Consider the following 20,370-nt stretch of genomic DNA (forward strand, 5'->3'; position numbering starts at 1 on the left):
GGCACGATAAACCCAAATGGCTTCATCAAATGCTACAGATGTTTACCTTACACAGAAACATGTTTCCCTCAGGAGATGTAGAACATAGGTTAGAGGAAGATGTGATGGTCGGGAAATACTATGTCATGCACATGCAGTATATCACATATTAAGTTGTGTCCTTGTTGGAGCTTCTATACTAAAAGAAAAAAATAATCTCTTATTCTATCCACTGGCTGAGAAGTACGGATTAATGCTGTTCACACTGATGAAAACTAATGTATTCCCAACTTGCCAATCTTTTAAAAAGCATGAACAGATGCACTGAAACTCTCCTCATGTTTCTCCTCTTACAGTACTTGTAACATATTTAGATAATGGTTCTGTTAGTGCTGCACTCTGTGCTTGCCTATATTTGGAAAAAGGTAAACAGCCTGCAGCTCTGTCTTGGCCTGATAAAGAAGTCAGGCCTATCAGGAGCAGGATTTCACGGACTAGATAATTTTGTGCAAGAATTAGTTCAAGTAACATACCCTTAAAGAGTATTTTGAAGCATTGTGTCCTATATCTGATTGGGATTATACTTTCAAAAAATATTTTTTAGTTTCTTCCCAAACCTCCTCTTTCTACCTGCCTGTATATCTGCAGCATTTTGCCATCCTCCTGAAGTACGTCATCCATGTGGCCATCCCTGACATTCCTACATGGGTCCGAGAGGAGATGGCTAAACTGGATTATCAGCGCAGGGAGGCCTTTAAGGTAAATAATGTGACAGCATAAGAACAAGAAAATGTTATTTGTCATGGACAAGTTGCACGAGATGGATGAAGTTCAATAATTATTCAGGCAGTTTGAACAAGCCCTCAAACAACTACCTCATTATGAACAGAGTACTGTAATAAAATAAAACATCCATAGCAGTTGCCATCAGAGGAGCCAAACTCTCTGCTGCAAACAAGCTGTACTGCAACACTGCAGGTTTCTTTTTGGAGCTAAATTGCATATTTTAAACTTCTGGTGATATTTTAGTAATGATACTTTTGAGAAACACAATTAGTAGAACATAGAAAGAGATTAGGCTGTAGTGGCCCCTGCAGTACTAATGCAGGATTCTCAGTAAGGGATTTGTTCGATGGGTAGCACTGCAGTATTGTAATGGTTAGCTGGGTTAGTGCTGATTCTAGTAAATACATTGTGAGAATGTGTTTTCCTTCCTCTGCAGAAGCACGAGCGGCAGGCGCAGCAGCATTACCAGCAGCTGCAGAGGAGGAAGAGGGAGGAGGAGGAGAGGCAGAGGCAGGCGGAGCATATGGCCCGCAGGGAAAGGGAGCGGGATGACAGCAAGGGCGACTCCTCTGGGGATCACCACCACGACAAAAGTCACAGCAGCAAATCGCGGCCTGGGGCCGGAGGAGGAGGGGGCAGCGGGTCAGACAAACCCAAGAGGCCCAGCTCTCTGTTAGCCAACAATAACGTGATGAAGCTGAAACAGATCATCCCGCTGCAGAGCAAGTTCTCCTCGAGTGGCGCTCGCTCCCCTCAGTCCCCCACCGGAAATGAGCCGAAGCTGCCCGGGTTCCTGAGCTTTAAATTCCTCAAGTCACCTGAGAATAAGAAGGAAGGTGCTGCGGCTTCTGCGGCCGCCACCACAGCTGCTAACACCACAGCTACAGCATCATCATCATCTTCATCATCAGGTAGCAGCTCTCAGGAGCGTTCTCAGTCACCCAGCAAAGCCTTCAACCCTGGGAAACTGTTTAACTTCGGGAAATCTGAGGGGGGAGCGTGCGTGAACGGGGCTGCGCTGCACAGACCTGGGGAAGGATCATCATCACAGACGTCAGACAGACAACCATCCAGGTCTGACTTGAACGGTGTTCCAGACGAGATCCCCTCGCCTGGAGGGGAAGGGTCAGAGAACGGACATGCAACAGACTTGGACCCGGCTGGCTCTAAAGTCTAGTAGCTCCATAGAGAACAAATTTGTCATTGGTTACATCTCAACTGAAGAAGTGATGTGTTTACTGTGAGGAGAGGCCTGGCCTACCTTCTCTGCTATCACAGGCTATGTGTAGAAGTACTTGAAGCAGAAAGAGGAGAAGATGAAACTGATGAGAGGTGACTGTTGTTTTGGTTTGCTCTTTTGCTGAGAGACAAAAAAAAACAGGCTTTATAAGAAAGACGTAAGCCCTCTTGTCATGACCGAATAAACACACACACACACACACACACACACACACACACATACTCACACACACACACACACACACACACACACACACACACACACACACACACACACACACACACACACACTCCCTTACACACGCACAAACATACAAATACTTCCTTGTCTGCAATACATGAAGAAATGCATGAGCTGCGTTTCTAATATTTTTAAGCCTTTAAAGCAGAGAGCTGTGTTTCTTGATTTCTTCTAGTCATAAATTGTAAGCATCCCAATGGCCTCCCACTAGGACATAACAATAACAACACCGCCTGTTGTGGAGACAAAAGGATTAAAAAAATGTACACAGTGGTATGAAATGATCACGAATTGTACATCAACTAACTTCTGAGAGCATTTTTAGCTGAAGTGATTATTAGATATTGTCTCATTTTTAACGTTGAGGAATTCTTGGGCCCTTCACTTTTATATTGAAGTGGAAAAAAATGGAAAAGCAATATCAATCAGTGTTTTAATTATTCTTATCAATCATCACAAACCCTCCCGTAATAAGCATCCCTGATGTATCACCAGCTTTATTTTCAAAGCTGAGGTGATGTCTGAGCTTTGAACACTTCTTCCCATCCTGTGACGGTGGCAGATTAGTTCGAAAAGGAAGTAAAGAGCTTAGTAAGGCGAGCTGTCACGTACCAGTATTTTTCCCAAGAGAGGAAGTGGAAGAGAGACAAGAAAAAAAAGCAGAAGTAGACAAAGGTGATTTTGAGAAAACGGAGCATGGAATGTGCGTGCTGTTCTCCATCCAAGCCCGTAGAGCGCCTTATAAACACAGATGGTGCTCCATTCCACACACTCTAACCAGACTTGGCAAACTAACGTAGAGTTAAAGAAGTAACATTTGCACTAAACCCTTACGCCCTGCATAGAAACCTTATCTATCTCGCTCTGCAGGAGAGAGGATCGACACCAGCCTGTCTCATAACATTATGCAAATGCTGGATTGTTTTGATTTACTCCTTTCACACAGTACATGCTATCTGCTCACCTGCCTCTGCTCTCAGCAACTATGGGATTCCTAAATATTCAGATGAGGTGTTTTTGTTTTTACAATAGTTGCTCTCATTTATGTTGAGCTCCATATCTTTTTTATACACACCATTTGCTGCATTGTTTTTATTGCAGTGCTGATGGGAATTTCCTTTTTTAACCAAAGCGGTATTTTTCAGATAATACTGTTAACCCAAGATGTATGTGTACTGTATGTTCTAAGGTATACATTATGCTAATCTATTAAGTACGCCCACCATCTACCATAAACAGGTATTTCACTTCTGCAGGGTCTCCAGAAGGTGGCGCCAGAGTTTATTCGCATAGCAAAATGTGTTGTTGAACGGCTTGTTCTGATTCACTATTGACTATTGACCCATAACACCAGTCTTCAGTGTACAGCCGGGACAGTAACATTAGAGTGTCAGGCTGCAGACTCTTCGAAAGGAAATGTATTATGGTGACATTAGATAAGGTACACACAGGTACACAAAGTTTCAGAGGCCATCACACTGTAGGTTGAAAGAGAGAAACATGAACTATGCATTTTCACACCATCACCTTTGGCATGCATTTTGGCAATAACATTGAGTTGTAGGAGATGTATTACTATAAGTCTAAACTAACTCCCCCCACTCACAGCACACATCCTACTGCATTATTATTATTAGCCGGACTCTATGCATCTTTTCTTTGTGTCCCTTCAATTTCCACTGTCAGCTCTCTCCTGTCTCATATTTAATGTGAGGAATCTGCCCTGACTCACAATTAAAATAATAACAATAATCTCATCTATCTACAGCTTTGTGTTTACAGAATCTGTCTAGTCTAGGAGTAATGATGACATTGAGCTTTTTTTTTTTAATATTGTGTTGCTGCTTTAATGTGTCTGTAACAACTTCACAATAAGTATGATCCACCTTTCAATCACATGCCTAAGGAAAACACAAACATGTACTTCAGCAGTCAGGCAAAAAGATCCTACTGACATTAAATGCAATAAGGAAAAAGACAGGAGATCAATGTGTGTGGTCACAGTGTCATTTTACTGTGAATCTACATTATGTTCTTTCGTATATTTGGAAGTCATTGTTCATTAGAAATGTAAAATGAGAAGTGCAAGGCTGAGAGAAATTTGATATATTTAGTGTCTTTGTGTATGACAGGCTGGTCATTGTTAAAGGGGCATATGATAGAGAACAGGATGGTAAGCGTAGCTGAGCGTAGTCTCATCAAAACCTTTATTCTTGCAGCATTCTTTCATTTAGCATTTCAGGGATGAGTGACACCATGATTCATTAGGGTCCATATATTATCATTTGAGAGTTTGTGTAGAAAATGAGAAGCCAGTTTCAAAGCGGAGGTGACTAAAGTGAGAAGGGCAACAGTTTAGGTCATGTCTCCATCTATGTATTTCCTCCTTATTCAGGGAAAACGGAGTACAACTTCATTTGATAGAAATGGATAGCATTAAACAACCTATCACTTTTTCATCATTGCACTCTTAGGAGCAGCAACAACTTATGCATATTGTTTATATGGAGGTATTTAAATAAGCATTGGTTGATTGATCTTGGGTATCATTGAAAGGTTCATCAAGAGGCATCCCATGCCAGAGACAGCACCAGGCCAAGCACAGGCATCCCTTACGTCAGGGCAGTAGCTCAGACAACCGAGACTCATCAACTGTCTGTAATCCACTATTAAAGCAACAGCGGTTCTTTACAGGATTTGGGCTTATCTAGGCAGTCTGATGTGAAACCAGTTGGAAAGGACTGAATTTAGTAAATGTACTGTCTTCTTCTGGAAAACGTGTGAACAGGTGAGGTTTTCACCACAGCTACATTAAAAACCTGACCCTAACCTCAAGAATTTAAGATAAGACCTTCATAGAAGTCTCACTTACTGAACATCATTTGCTCTTCCAATGTACCACTGTACAAAAAAAATATCTTTTAAAGAGAAATACTGGGAAATGGGATTATTTATTTCTTTTAATTTATTTTGTCATATTTTTGTAAGACCTGAAAAATAGTTAATAAAACTATTTCAAATGCATTTCATGTGTTGTGAAATTGTTCCTGCAAAAATCATGACAGCACATTTTTTCTTCACTCACAAATGTTTTCAATACTGGGAATAAAAATCTCCTTAAATCAAGGACGTACAATCATCTAGAAGTACCACATGACCAAAACTCAGTTTCAATGCAGTTTTATTTCAGCAAAGCTAAAAAGAACATATCTGATGATCTAACATACATGACACGGGGCAAGGCTTAGGGTGTTGTAGAATAGTCTATCAGAGCAGGAGCATACTGTGGTTTTACGCTTAAGAAACAGTATTTACGCTGTAGGTAGGAAGATGACTGACCTCACTGCCAACCCACATTACAGCATCGACCGAAAAAAGGACAGGAAGGACAGGAGGCTTCGATGTGACTCTGCTGGGCAGTGATAGCGCAGAACGTATGTGGTGCTGAAGCTTAATTCAGTGTTGTACAGTATATGACACCAATACAAACTGAAGCTCAGGAACAAGGCAGGATGGCGACTGCACTTTGCTGTGCATTCTATGGCTGAAAATAAAACGTCCCTTTAAACCCCCACGTTCATCTAAGCCAGCTCTCGGACAAAACCCTCTAGGGCTGTCACAAAGACAGGGCGAACAGTACAGCTATCCCAGGCCCTGAGCTGGGGGAGCTAAAGGATCCAAACCATGATGACAGGTTGTAAGGCCTCTAGGCTAATACCTTCCACAGTCACACAAGATAACACCACAACCCCAACACCCTTTACGTTTTATTACTGGTCCAGAAGTATAATACCCAGCTGTGAAAACATCAACATGCAAGGCAAGGTAACATCCACTGAGCACCACGCAGCTCTTTCCTTGACTTTCACAAGGATCCTTTTTCTATCGTATCCATGGGCATGAATTATTTTACAAAAAGGCAGACACAAACATTGGATAAACTAATTCTGGTACTGGCAATTATTTACACACATCATATTCTTTTTTCTCCTTTTCCAGACATTCCTTTACATATTTTTCTTCACTATCTGTGCTGTTACATTGTTGTGCAACTAAAAATCCAACATTTTACAATTTACAACTCTGTATTCAAGTTCAACTTTTTCCTTATTTTTCTTTTATGTCCTTTGATGAAAGAGCAGCAAAAACTCACAGAAAATCCCCCTCTCACTAGCCTCGTTTAGCCAGAAGGTGGTGCTAGATGTAAAAAATATTTCTCAAACACCACCACAACATTTATCCTACAAGAACAAGTCCCAGAATATAATGAAGGTATGCATATTCACCATAAACAGACATCTACAGGGGATTCTGGAAGAGTTGCTTCTACTTTGTGCGGTTCTTCACAGTGCAGTCTTAGTTCAGTGTGGAGAAATGTCGCAATGCCCCCAAGTGGTTGCAGAGTGGGCAGTGAAACTGAGAGGGTGGGCACTGTGGCTGGCAGGAAGCTCATTGCCATACATAAACAATAATAGTTATAATAACATTAAAACAGTAACAAAAAGTTATCTTTGCACAAATCAGGACAGATTATCCAAGTGACAGAAGGCTACACAAGTCATGTACCAGTTATGAGACTGATTTCAAGGGTAGTGTCTGACTTTATCTGTCAAGTCCCTCTCTAAACTTACATCAACTCTAACAGCTTTTCAACTATTCATTCACCTCAAGCATACAGTACAACACACTCACAGCTTAGCATGCATACAAACATAAACACATGAACTATTACACAGAGGGTACCCATCATAAACCAACAGTGGTTTTCAAATCTTTTCTGGTTACATCATTTTAACGCACACAATTTTTACACAATAAATGGCTGCTTTGTTGACAGGTATTTCCCTACTTCCACATATTTCATCTATTGGTGATGCCAGGAAAGGCATCCTGCCATAGTGCAGAATGGCCAGAAGTATTTATTCAGGTGGGATTATCCTTTGTTTTTGTTGGTATATACTGGCTATACTCTGTATACACACACACACACACACACACACACACACAGTCTCACACACACTCACACAGTCTCACACAGTCTCACACACACTCACACAGTCTCACACAGTCTCACACAGTCTCACACAGTCTCACACAGTCTCACACACACACACACACACACACACACACACACACACACACACACACACACACACACACACACACACACACACACTTATGAGTCCTCATTCATCTCTTGGCTATCTGTCCTTGCAATCTTCCTTGGGGGTGCCGGACTGTCACCCTCACCTTGTTCCTGTTCCCTTTTCTTTGCTGCATTCTGTGTGACACAAAGGATTACACAGCAGTCAGTAAAATCACACAACGAACAAAGATTTGGACTGTCAGTGAGTGAAGCTTGACTAATGAAACTGAAAATAAACAACTGCACATGCTGACCTTTTTGTCCCACTGCTGATGGAGGTAACGCAGGAGAATGTTGGTTTTCTCTGTTACAATAACTGTAGAGCAAACACAGTCACAACATGTTACTGGAAAATTATGTTAAAAGATAATTATGTTAGAGCACAGTGTCTACAAAATGCATGTAGTAAAAACACATTAGTGATCAACTATGGTACAGCAACAGCTTCTGTCAATATAGCCTTACTCTTAATTTATGGTTTGAAGTTTAAGACTTTTCTCACTGATTCCCTTAGCTGTGAGTTTGGTACTTACTCTGTTCAGAGGGGTATTCTCGTGTTGGAAGGTACACAGAGGGCCTCCGATTCTGTAAAAAATAACTAAGAGGTTACAAATTAGTTGTTGTCCTTACACATTTGTTTATGTATAATTTAGTTAAGGGACACTTACGGGATTTTTGATAGTTTCTACGTTATTTGGTTTGTGTATGATGTATGTATAGCATCTTATCCAAAGCAAATATTCATTAGGGTTAATAATGACAGTTTGAGGACATAAATAGTATATAGGGTACTTACAGATGCTTTACAAACGGAGTCTGCATGAAACCTGCTGAAGTTGCTCTTATTGTAGACGGGAAGTCCTTTCAAGAAATCAGCCTGTGGGAAGAGGGTGTGTTGATGATTATACCCCGCAGCTCTGGTTTAGTGAACGTCCTTTCTTTCATCTTGCATTTTAAATCTGACCCTTAAGACTGCAAGCCTCAGTCACCTGTCTATCTGCCCTCCACAGAGGCGGAGGGTGACGAAAAACCCAGATGAGGAGTCCCTGAAAATGACTGTAGATGCAGGATAAATACAGTCACTGAGCAGTACTGGGCGTTCCCTCATCTTAGCAACCCATGCACGCTAACGGGCCTGCTGCTACTCACGTAACCTCCCAACTGGAGGTGATGATTTCAGATAGAGTTTTTTGCAAGTCAGAGCTGAGCAGCTCAGAGCACATAACGATGCCGGCCGGCTTGGCATCGGTTAATGAATGCCAACAGTAGAACAGCAGGTGTGGCTAGCAGCTAGCTCGGTATTACCATATGCCATGTGAGAACTGTAGTGCAGCTTAAGATAACGTTACAAGCATGGCCTATGCGGATTAAATACCTTCTCCATGATGGTAGAAATTTCCAACGCCGACTTGTGGACTTGGCTTGGTGTCTGTTGTGCTGGCCGTGATGGCAGGCAGTGTTAGTATGTTACGGTTAGCCGCGCTAGCTTACAGGCTAGCTAACCAAGACAGCTGTCCTATCGGGTCCTCTTGGCAAAGAAAACAACAGCCTTCACACACACGTTGTTGTTTAGATCTCAGTGTCCATGAAAAAATGATACTACACATAGAGAACATAACCCAGTATGTCATTGCATGAGTTAGCAAAGCTAGTTGCACAGGACTACTTCAGCTAGCATGATGGCTGGATGTTAGCGATGCTTCATTAGCTACGCCCTGAGAGCGGCCATTGGTCTAGCCCTGCTCCCACGTGGTAGTAGCTTGACCTGACAGCCAATCATTAAACACAACAGATCTTGGTCCCTCCCTAAAATATTGACTGGGAAATCTTGCTCTCCCACATGATGAGCTTCATTATAAAATAGACATCACCAGCTACCAGCGGTGGAAGAAGTATTTAGAGATCCATTGATATTTAAAACATATATTAGTATAATCAATTTGAAACTAAAATGCATTGACAGGAGTTGTTGCAGTTCAAGCTTTTGATTTTAGGTTTTACTTTAACATGGTTAAGGCTGCAACAATGCTTCTGTCCTTTTTATTGGAATGCATCTCCTTTTCTTTATGTTTTTTATACAGGTATATTCTCTTTTCAACTATCTCACGCTACAACACAATAGTTTTATCAATAGGCTATCCTGTTGTATAACCATTACAGTATAAAAAGGTAAACTTTAAATTAACCTTACCTTGTTACAGCTGGAGGGAAAACAACATCATAATTGGCTCAATGGTTTGCTGGGTCTTGATTTCTGTGGTCTTCCTCACACCTCACTGGCACCTGCCTTCTGGACTCCCTACAAACAGTTACCTAGCAACAACAGCCATGGCAACTGCCACAGCACCAGCTCATGATGCTGGTGATTGGGATGCTGATAACATGGAGGGAATATTCTTTGCCATTGTGGAATGTTTTCCAATGGTAACTTGAGGAGATTTGCGTAAAACAGACATGAAAACATTTAAAATATTGAAATAGTGACAAATAGGATGCCTTTCTCTTTGTTCTTTCCATGTCACAACCCTTTCAAAATCAATCTTGCTAAAATGTTTCAAACTTCGTAAATTAACAGTCGAAGGACAGTTTTCCAACATTAAAGTAATGAAAAAACAACAGTGCTATACTATTTTGTACCAGATTAAACCAGACTTAACAGATTTAACAAACCAACGAAATTTAAATAGAGATAGTGACTTACTGTAGCTAACTTGATCTCCTCCGGCTCGCCCTGATGGAGAAGAATCTCATCCCACAAACTCTGGACCCATCTCAGCTCATAGGTATTACACATCTACACACTGCATTGTGAAGCTAATAGAGTAATTGGTAGACTAGTGCATCGATTAATTCGTCACCTCAAGTAGCAGTTATGACGGCCAGAGGTATTAGTGAACTCAGAGAAAAATGATCTTTTATGCAGAAGTTGCTTTCACATTTTTAACTTATTTTAAAAATCCATTACTTTATAATTCTATGTGGTGTAAGGAGTAGCCTTACATAAGGCTACTCCTTACACCACATAGAGCACAGAATTATCCTCTCCCGTCACATAGCAGTAGGGGGACAGCTCATCACATCCACAAGCTGAACCAGGTTGCAGTGGTTCAGTCGCACCGACACGGTGATAGGTGACACATCCGGCGGAGCTCCGGTGCGTCTTCAAGCGCCGTCACCAATATTCCAACATGGAAGTGGAGTGCTGGAACATGTTGATATTTTGGATCTATACCTCAGTACCACAAAGACAGATATGCTGTCAGTCGGCTAACACTGGAAGCCATGTGAAGGCTACCTACAGGACAACAGAATCCAGATAAATTAGATTATTGGATTGACTGCAACAGATTACAGTTCTTGTCATTAGCCTACTTCCTCGGTGCTTCATAAGGAAACTACATTATTTCACGCGAATAGTTGAAAATATAAAGGTAAGTATTTTTCTTTAATGACATCTATTTCTCTTTTAACTTGTCTGTGTTGTTTTGTCATATTATACTTTATACTGTAAAGAATTGGCAACAGACAAGAAATAAGTCGCTGCATATGAAGTTGCGTTGCAGTTATAACTGAGACAAACGGGTTATTGAGTTATTTGAGTGTTGTCAAAAAGATGACATTTATCAATAGAGTAGGCTAGGCCTAAGGGAAAACATTCTGGCACTAGCCTTATTATTATTAGTGAATAGATGGGGCCCATTCACCCTAACACTTTTACCGAAATCTGCGACAAAGCTATTTTAGTAGGATGCTGTTCCATGTGTGAACAGTTTTGTTTTTTGCTTAAATTGGTATCAATTATGACCTGTTATAGCCTATGAATCTGTGAGCTCGACGTTTTTGCTGAATGGCCACTATAACTGTCCAAATTGAACAACATGCACACATGACTCAAAATATGTTTATTTATTTTTTTTATAAATTCCGCTTTGCTAAACATTGTTATTGAGTCAGAGTATTTGTCTTCATATAGCAAGCAACATGCAGGTAGTGAGGTTATATTAATCTTCAGGTGTGCAGTACACAGGACAGTTCTTTTTATGCTGAAACTATCCTGCAAACGTCCATAAGAAAAATACATTTCAAAGATAAACAGCACTATTTATTGATTAAATTGTGGCATACAACAGCAAGTAAGTGCAAAAAGGATCAGGATTCAATGTTCACATAATTTAGCAAGCCAGGGTCTATCAACAGTGAAGCTACTGTAGTTGTTTTTAATCCTCCATGGGGACAGTCTCTTTACTGGGCATCAGTCCCACTGTGATTGTGTCTGACCTGCGTGAATCATTATATAACAGCCTCTAGCAGCCACTGTCAACAGAAGCCACTTACAGTAGTAACCACAAGGGGAATCAAACTTGCTGCAGTGCTTCATCATACAGTACGATGTCCAAATGGAAGAGATCAAGCACAGAGAAGCAAACTCACATAAGACACAGCACTAGGATATTATTGAAGAGAACAGTGTTTTCTCATATCATATTCTGTTCAATCAGTTAGGGACGCAGTGTTGTGTTATGACTAAGGTGGTCAGTTCCTTGGACCAGCTTGATAATTGGGGTGTAAAAGTCAAATTGTTGCCTTCACCTTTCACTCATTACTGTCATGATTAGCCCATGGCCTAATGGGCAGGTATTCCCAAGTGTGATTTTGTGTTACGTTGCTTAAAAAGAGCACAGAAACAACCTCCTGTCTAGGAAGTCCCCAGTGCTGTACCAAATATGTTCTGGTTTGTAATGATGAGGCCTAATCATTGCCAACACAGATATGTTTTGTGTATTCTACCAAACTGAATAAATTGTGATATGCAAGGAAGAATTGTGATAATACAAGTGAGAATCAAATCAGCATGCACTTGCATCATGCACGATGCAGGCCATTCTCACAGCCTCAATTAAGACGAGAAGATTGGACAGATTGTGTTACTAAATTGAAAAGTCTTTTGCTCAGTTATTTGCCAGCCACTGATGTTTTCCTGCAAGCACGTCTCATGGAGCTAGTTTTTCTTTATGAAAAAACAAACACCATCTATGCTAAATGCTACCCTTTGAATAATATATATAGGCTAGATTAGAGTGACAAGGGGATACTGCGACGAAAAAGAGGCAAGGACATGCATGGCAAGACAGAACTTTACCACACAACACCACCTCTGTATTTGGTTTCTAACAAAAACCATTGGTCTATTTTTAAGTTGCTTCTAATATCTGAGGTGTATGAGTTGAATCTGGGAGGGATGGTGGATTTATGGGAGTTTTTATGTCTGTAAGGGTAGAAAAACATAAATATATGTCTATACTTGTGTCAATGTTTAGTGTGAATGGACACTAAGAAAGAGAACAGAAAAAAGAATTGCATAGATCACAGGTCACACCTTGTGTCTGGATAATGGATACCTTTTGATGTGAAGATATTATTAGTTGAATATGTCACCCTCAGTGATATCAAAATGGCCTGCTCAGCTTCTGACATTTGGTTGGCACATAGCACTGTACAGCACTGCTGTTTGGATAAAGGATGTGCAAGTGTAAGCAGAAAGGGCATGAGAATAGCCAGCGAAGCAGGAATATTACATTGTGTCCATAATCCCCAGATGAAAGATGCAACAAATCAAACAGAAGGTAAAACTATTGCCGCACAGTGTCACTGTTTTCATCGAGAGAGGAGATGGACAGATTGTGTTGTGTGGACTTAGACCGAGAGACAGAGAGTATAATCCCCTCTAGCAGGAAGGGGAGCAACATGGAGGAAGGATAATGCCACAAGCAGAGAGACTTGAAGACCCTGATCGGCTGCTGTGCTGTGGCATTGGTAGATAATCAACTGATAACCTAAGACATACTGTTTATACTGTACCTGTACTGTGTATGAGACATTCATTCTTTGATTACTTCTCTGATGGTTCATGGTTTTAAATATTAAAACCTTACCTTTTTAATGTGCACATTTAGCATTTCTCCATATTATCATAATATGTAAGGGGTGTGTGAGTTTTCTCTATATGAGATTAATTTACACCAAAGTAATCTCCTTTGATATTAAATATGATTTAAGAAGATTGTTTACTGGGCCATACTATAAAAAATTACTATTAATTACTTTTGGTTGTTTTGTGGATTGACAGACAGTATGGCAGTGTGCGCCGGTGCAGCGTGATCACATGGCTGACAGCTTTAACTCAGGGAGCTATTACTGGTCCGGTCTATTAATACCCCCGGAGTCTGCACTGAGGGACGATGCTGTTACGTCTGACAGAAAGTCTCAAGGGTTTTCAGTTGGAATGTAACACCAGATTGTAAAGGCACATTAACTGGTTTACCTCTTTGAATGGTGCATGTACTGTAGCTTCCCAGATGCTCATTTATTGTAGAGATTTAAAGATTTCTGAAGATAAATAAGAAAACTTGCACAACATAACACTGCAATAGAGTGATAATACAGCAATTTTGAGGCGGATGCTGATATTTGGGAGTTAGTAGAGTACATTATGGTAACGATATACTGAGTGATGTTCTTTTTAAAAATAAGTGTATATAGTAAACATAAATGTGCAACTTATAGAACTTACAGTAGGTAGAAATACAGGTTAAACATCTAATCAGATGTGTTATCAAATAATTAAAACAGAGGTATGTACAATATGAACTTAATGATGATGTCATCATCTGCTCATTTTCTGCATATTAATCAACATACAAATTATAATTGCTGATGTGATTTTTTTAAACTCTACCATTTTGTCATGGTATATGGAGTGTGTTTGTTTTACATTTTTCCTGTTCTCTCTGTTGTCTTCTCTCTTTTTATCAAAATGTGCATCAATATAAGTTGAATTCTTTTGATATAGTGCATTTGAACATCACAAGTTGTAAATAAGTACATTTTTATATTTTTATGTTTGTGATAAGCCAGTACTGGCCAATAATAACAGACCTTAGATCTATTTGTAAGAAGGGCTCCAATACACAGAAAATACACTTGAGGGTGTTTATGTATTCAAACCTGATTCAAACTTAATGGTTAACAGAAATAGAGTTGATTAGTTCATCTAGATTGTTAGGCTTCACTTAAAGATATTTTACTAGTTTTACCGACCTTTATAGTCTATATATGTTGAATGGAGTACTTGCTTGTAAACATGGTTCATTTTATAATTTATGTGCTTTGGTTTTTTGTGACCTTGTTTTATTCATGTTTGCATGTGGTGCTGATTAATGTGTATTTTTTATATGAATGTATTCCCTACAGACTGGCAGCCATGCTGACCAGCTTTATGGAGGGTCTTCTCTGCTGCCTGACCTCAAAGTCGTCCAACATTGTTGTTCCTGTAGAAACCTCAGAACTAGCTGATGGCTATGAGTTTGTGGAGGTGAAACCAGGCCGTGTCCTGCGGGTTCGACATATCATCCCTGACCGGCAGGTGGTGGAGGAACCCACTTGGCAGGGTGGGAGTATCAGCTGCAAACGAAAGATCACAGTATATCGTAACGGACAGCTATTTATTGAGAACTTGGGTGACAGGGCGAGTGCAGAGCTTAAAAACTGCGAAAACGGGGAGACAGACCCAAACAGCATTGTAGAGGTTGAACTGACAGACTGTGGTAACTCCTCACCGCCCGCCAGCATCCCTGAGACCAGGTCTAAGTCTGTCACAGCTGGAACAGACGGGTCAGCTGAAACAGAAGCAGGAAGAGAGGCACCTGCTGCTGGACAGACTGGCCAGTCCCAGCAACTCAGGAAGCGCAGGCGGAAGCCCAAGCGCACTGTGGTGATCGACTGTGAGAGGAAGATATCAGCCTGTAAAGGGACACATGCAGACGTGGCTCTGTTCTTCATCCATGGAGTGGGAGGCTCACTGGACATCTGGGGAAGCCAGTTGGACTACTTTTCCAAGCTGGGCTATGAGGTGATCACCCCAGACCTGGCAGGTCACGGAGCCAGCTCAGCACCACAAATAGCTGCTGCATACACTTTCTATGCCCTGGCTGAGGATATGAGACTTATCTTCAAGCGATATGCACGGAAGAGGAATATTCTCATAGGACATTCTTATGGGTAAAAGATCACACGATTACACACAGTTAAATTGAAAGAGAGGATTTAGAGGACTCCAGGATATGCCAAAAATAGTTAAATGTCATTATTAAAGTGAGAGAGCGAAAGACACTTAACTGCATATGTATCTGTTTCATTGCCCATATTATTAAGTATGAGAAGCCCAGACATGCAATATGAGCATGTTCTTATTTACATATTGTGTAATTCCATCAATTTCAATATCAATGAACTGAACATTGACATAGTTTTAGTTTATAGTTTTTTTATGTTTGATAATTGCTTAATCATTTCATTAATTTAATAAGCAAATATGCCAAACGTTTTAGCTTCTCAAGTGCTTTTGCATTTGCTGTTTTTCAGTTATAGGATATTTATGATTGTATTTGTACTGTATGTCTTAAAGTGAAACTCATCTCCTACAAATGACAAAAAGTTGACTTTATAAGCAATAAGATGCACCATTTCTCAATCCAATACATTCAGTGGATTTGCCATTGCAGCTGTAATTGGCACCGTATGGCTAATTAAGAAACTTTACATAGATATTGCTGTCTAACTGATTACATGACTGACACTACATTTTAGGGTTTATTTTTGTCTAATAAGTGCCACTTGTAGCCACAGTGGTTACAAGTGGTCTCTGGGAGATTTTAATGTGTAAGTTTCACTATAGACTGAAGAATTGATTGATTCATGTGATAAGTATATGACAGATGTGTTACTACCGTACTCACTGTTTATTTTACAGTTGCAGCTATTCAATATTATGGTGTTACAGTGCTTTGATTTCTTCTGATGAATATGTTTATATTCTCCAAATACGTACATGCTAAAATGCCAGAATTGTCATTCCCAACACACTTTTCAGCTCCAGTAGGCCTATATACATTCTAACTATACTAAAACAAACAGCATGTTTACCCTGGTTGTCCTAGCCTGTCCTATAACCAGCCTTCTGTTCTGCTCTCCTAGTGTGTCATTCTGTACCTTCCTGGCCCACGAGTATCCAGAACAGGTCCACAAGATGGTGATGATCAATGGAGGTGGTCCCACAGCTCTGGAGCCAAGCCTCTGCTCCATCTTCAACCTGCCCACCTGTGTGCTGCACTGCCTCTCGCCGTTGCTAGCCTGGAGCTTTCTCAAGTAAGACAGACAGCAACACAACAGTAAAAATGTTACCAGCCAAAATGATTAGTAAACATGTACTGTAATTGGTCTCCTATGCTATCTTATTTGTTCCAACTGAAATACCCAAACATTTATGTTGCTAGCTACGGTCAAGTGTGATATTAACGCTAAGTCTACCTCCATGTGGCACTGTGTTGTGTTAACTTCAACCACAGTTTATTGTAATCAGAATCCTATTTTTGTTTTTTCAAGCCATTTGTAATTCAGGTGAATCTCCTTTGCTCGGCCCCCTACAGGGCTGGCTTTGCTCAACAGGGTGCCAAGGAGAAGCAGCTGCTAAAAGATAACAACGCCTTCAATGTGTCGTCCTTTGTGCTGCGCGCCATGATGAGCGGGCAGTACTGGCCTGAGGGGGATGAGGTCTACCATGCTGAAATCACAGTGCCCATCCTGCTGGTTCACGGCATGCACGACAAGTTTGTCCCCATCGAAGAGGACCAGCGCATGGCGGAGGTGAGTGGGCCTCTTCAACCCCCAAAGGCCTAAAAAACACTACTAAAAACACTGCTGTCATAGTGTGAGCCAAATGTTTGGTTAGAGTGAACTGAGAGAACCAGATGGTCAAAATTAGTCACGATTTTTTGTCCGGGTCATACGAAATAACATCAAAATTAAAAAGATTTTATTTTCTGATGGTTTAGGCCATGAAGCACCATATCCTTTACATTTCGTCTGTTATATTTGTAGAATAATCTGCACCATTTTGCCATTTCAGCCCTAACCACAAATTGTACACATTTTTCATTGTTTTTGACCATTTCATAAACTATAATACCTACCATAACATTTAAAAAAAATGTCATACCCTTAATCAAACAAATGGAAAAAGCCTCTGGAGCAAAGGAAAATCAATTTCATTTTTTTTTTACAGTGGTTATAATTCATATTATCATATCAACAATGGATCACATAACTAGGTGTACTGCGAAACAGGTCATAGTGAAAACCCACAGACAAGTACCACCTTACTTTGCAGCTTCCCTCAACTCTACGGAGCATTTTAGCATCTGTTAGATCAGTTTCCTGGTTTTCTGGCCTGTTGTGGAGCAATCTCTCCGTTCTCATCAATGTTGTGTCCAGATGCAGCGGGCAGCTGTTTTCAGCTAACAAGCTGTGATAAACCCAATGTACACTACTATACATGCTCAGCACCAAACAGCAGAAGGACAAAATTAGCAACTTAGCTGGTGAACATAGTGGAGCATTTAGTGCTAAAGAGCAAGATATTTCCCTTAGGAGTTGGTGGAGACCAAAACTGAACTAAAAGGAAAGCGATTAAATACCTCCGTGTCTGTTGGTTGTGGAAATGTTTGCTAACAAGGTCATCACAACTTAAATGGTGATACTGTACTGTATGTAAGTGTTGTGTTTACAGCTTGTTTCAGCAGACACCAAGTGACAAAAAAATCAGTTATTGCAGGTTTAAGGTGTGCTTTGGTCCTCAATGGTCAACAGTAATGGAAAGTGTAAGACATTTGTATATAATGGGTTAAAACATTGCAACTAGCTACAACCAGCTGAGCATCGAGGGACTGTGAATTATTCTCTTCAACGAACTCAATAATGTAACATGGTTGTCCGCCTCCCACCAAAATTATAGGAGCTCTACTCAAACTGCGCACTAACTTAGAGCTTGATTTTTCCATCTACATTGGTACCAGGCCAGTGCTTTGTCACAAAATACAAAGCGTCACTGTTTCGTTGAATCACAAAAAAAATTGCTTTTAACTTTCTGTCAGATCCTCCTAATGGGCTTCCTGAAGGTCCTGGAAGACGGCAGTCACATGGTCATGATGGAGTGTCCCGAGGCTGTCAACACACTCCTGCATGAGTTCATCCTCTGGCAGCCGGCCACCCCTCCACCGCCAAAGAAAGAGTCCAAAACACGTCCAGAAACTGCCAAAGTCCAATCTGACAACGCCAAGGCAACATCTGACCCTTCCCAGATCCGACCTGCAACTGCAAGGCAGACCTCATCAAACAGCAACACAGAAGAGAAACCAGACAGCAAGGCCAAGAAATGACTGAAGCTTCCTGTGGTTTTTACACGATATCATGGCTGGCCATGCACTTTGTGTGTCCTGATTATCTGAACTGGTTTTAACTGGTGAACCTGATGCTGAGCCAAACGAGCCAGTTTATCTGAAATGGTCCAGCTAAAGGTTGGACAGGCGAAGATGTGACACAATGCAGGGAAGTTAAGTTTGATTCCAGTTATGTCAGCTGCTGAGCTGAAAGACAGAGGAAGAAGGAGCTCCACCAGTGGACGCTGGAGGTCCATTCCTCAGCTTCCTGTCCTCAACATACAGCAGGGAAGATGTAGCTGTGCCTTGAAGTGGAGGGTGGGGATGCAAGGACAGGCGGAGCAAGAGAGGGAAACAGTAACATAAAGCCATGAGGGCGAGGGGGGAAATTTACAATTGTTTGTGGCAAAATGATAAAATTTGACTTTTGTGGACGAATCAAAGTGTCACCTGCCACGCTGACAGCTACACTTGATGGCCTGGTCTGACTTTTGCCATGTGGAGAATTTTTTGAAAACGTCTCTGCACACCTGAATGTGTAACAGGTGCGTCGGAGGAAGGTGCAATCTTGAAAAAAATGAGAAGAACTATCGCACACTGTCTGGCTTAAAGCTAAAATATTTATTGATATATATGTACTGTATATACCTGATAAAGGAAAGACAGACCGAAACGTTGAAATCCATAAATATATTTCAGCATCAAGTGAGACAGTGTGCGGAAGTTCTTCTCATTGTTTACCAAAATGTGGAGAATAAAAGCTAAACAAATGGTTTGTTTGAAACATGCTCCTGGTAGACTACCTGTTACGCTGCCCTACGTAAAGCAGCAACAAAGACTTATGGAAACTAGCTGGATGGTAAATTAGCCAAATGTATTTGTCTACTTGCGGTTTAATGACAAATCGTGACACGCTGAGCTGGCTGCTCAATTCTCCAATTGCACATATTGATACATGTCAAAATGGCACACAAAATGGCACTGAAAACAAAAGGGTAGACATTTCTTGATTAAAAATGTACATCAGCACCTCTAAGAGGTGAACCAGAATATATGTTTGCACAATGCATTAGAAGAAGCCTCACTTACGACTCACCTTAGTTATGAGCTGCTTCTGGTATTTAACAGAAAAAGGTGTTTTGTGAGTGACTGATCTGTGACTTGTGAAGCTGAACAAGCGAAGAATGATCAAGTACTGATAAAGACAAAAGTGAAAGTAAGTTGGCTGCTTCCTAGAATTCAGGGAAATGTGTGTTCAGTCAAGTGTGTCTTGTTTAATGTAGCAATAGTTGAGGCTCAGCAATGAATCATAACTGTATATGGACAGAATGGCCCAAAGACTTTGCACAAATCACTTGTATGAGATGTTAAATCAATAATAGGAAGGCTTTAATTGAGATGCATCAGGGAAGTGCAAAAACCGTATGTTTGATGCCATTTTAAAATATCCAACTAGTATTAATCATTACTGCAGCATTTTAAATAATTGAAATCTTCACTATGACAATAAGTGACTAAAAGTTACTGACATACTGCGTTATCGTATTAGAAAGCACTTGTTTGAATCATTCTACTATTTCCTGCAAAATCCATCATGTATGCAGCTGTTTAGTATATTGTAATTATTTCAAAATTTTTGTTTTTGTTTTTTAGGATAGACAGACTGTGTTAGAATACTTGAATGAATTAATTATTGTTATTAATAC

At 40.6% G+C, this 20,370-nt stretch overlaps 3 protein-coding genes across 5 annotated transcripts in view; 2 read left to right on the plus strand and 1 right to left on the minus strand.

The window, feature by feature from the left end:
- Positions 1 to 5,153, plus strand: part of ano8b (anoctamin 8b) — a 39,555-nt gene extending 34,402 nt beyond the window's left edge. For all 3 annotated transcript variants that reach the window (XM_031308436.2, XM_036007084.1, XM_036007083.1), the window contains 2 exons: positions 628 to 738; positions 1,202 to 5,153. In XM_031308436.2, the coding sequence (XP_031164296.2) occupies positions 628 to 738; positions 1,202 to 1,942 (852 nt within the window). In that variant the 3' untranslated portion in view covers positions 1,943 to 5,153. The remainder of the gene's footprint in view (positions 1 to 627; positions 739 to 1,201) is intronic.
- A 256-nt stretch (positions 5,154 to 5,409) lies between these two features.
- On the minus strand, positions 5,410 to 9,142 carry dda1 (DET1 and DDB1 associated 1). The gene is made up of 5 exons (XM_036007085.1): positions 8,767 to 9,142; positions 8,188 to 8,268; positions 7,925 to 7,976; positions 7,646 to 7,707; positions 5,410 to 7,526 (listed from the first exon to the last, which is right to left on the minus strand). Exons 1-5 carry the CDS (start codon positions 8,773 to 8,775, stop codon positions 7,422 to 7,424), a joined length of 309 nt encoding a protein of 102 aa, XP_035862978.1. The 5' UTR covers positions 8,776 to 9,142; the 3' UTR covers positions 5,410 to 7,421.
- Positions 9,143 to 10,427: 1,285 nt separating this feature from the next.
- On the plus strand, positions 10,428 to 19,361 carry abhd8b (abhydrolase domain containing 8b). Its single transcript, XM_031308438.2, has 5 exons — positions 10,428 to 10,822; positions 14,643 to 15,449; positions 16,425 to 16,595; positions 16,877 to 17,093; positions 18,380 to 19,361. The coding sequence occupies exons 2-5, from the start codon at positions 14,653 to 14,655 to the stop codon at positions 18,662 to 18,664; spliced, it is 1,470 nt and encodes a 489-aa protein (XP_031164298.1). The 5' UTR covers positions 10,428 to 10,822; positions 14,643 to 14,652; the 3' UTR covers positions 18,665 to 19,361.
- The last annotated feature ends 1,009 nt before the right edge of the window (positions 19,362 to 20,370 follow it).

Source organism: Sander lucioperca, chromosome 11 (genome assembly GCF_008315115.2).
Source record: "Sander lucioperca isolate FBNREF2018 chromosome 11, SLUC_FBN_1.2, whole genome shotgun sequence".
NCBI lineage: Eukaryota > Metazoa > Chordata > Actinopteri > Perciformes > Percidae > Sander > Sander lucioperca.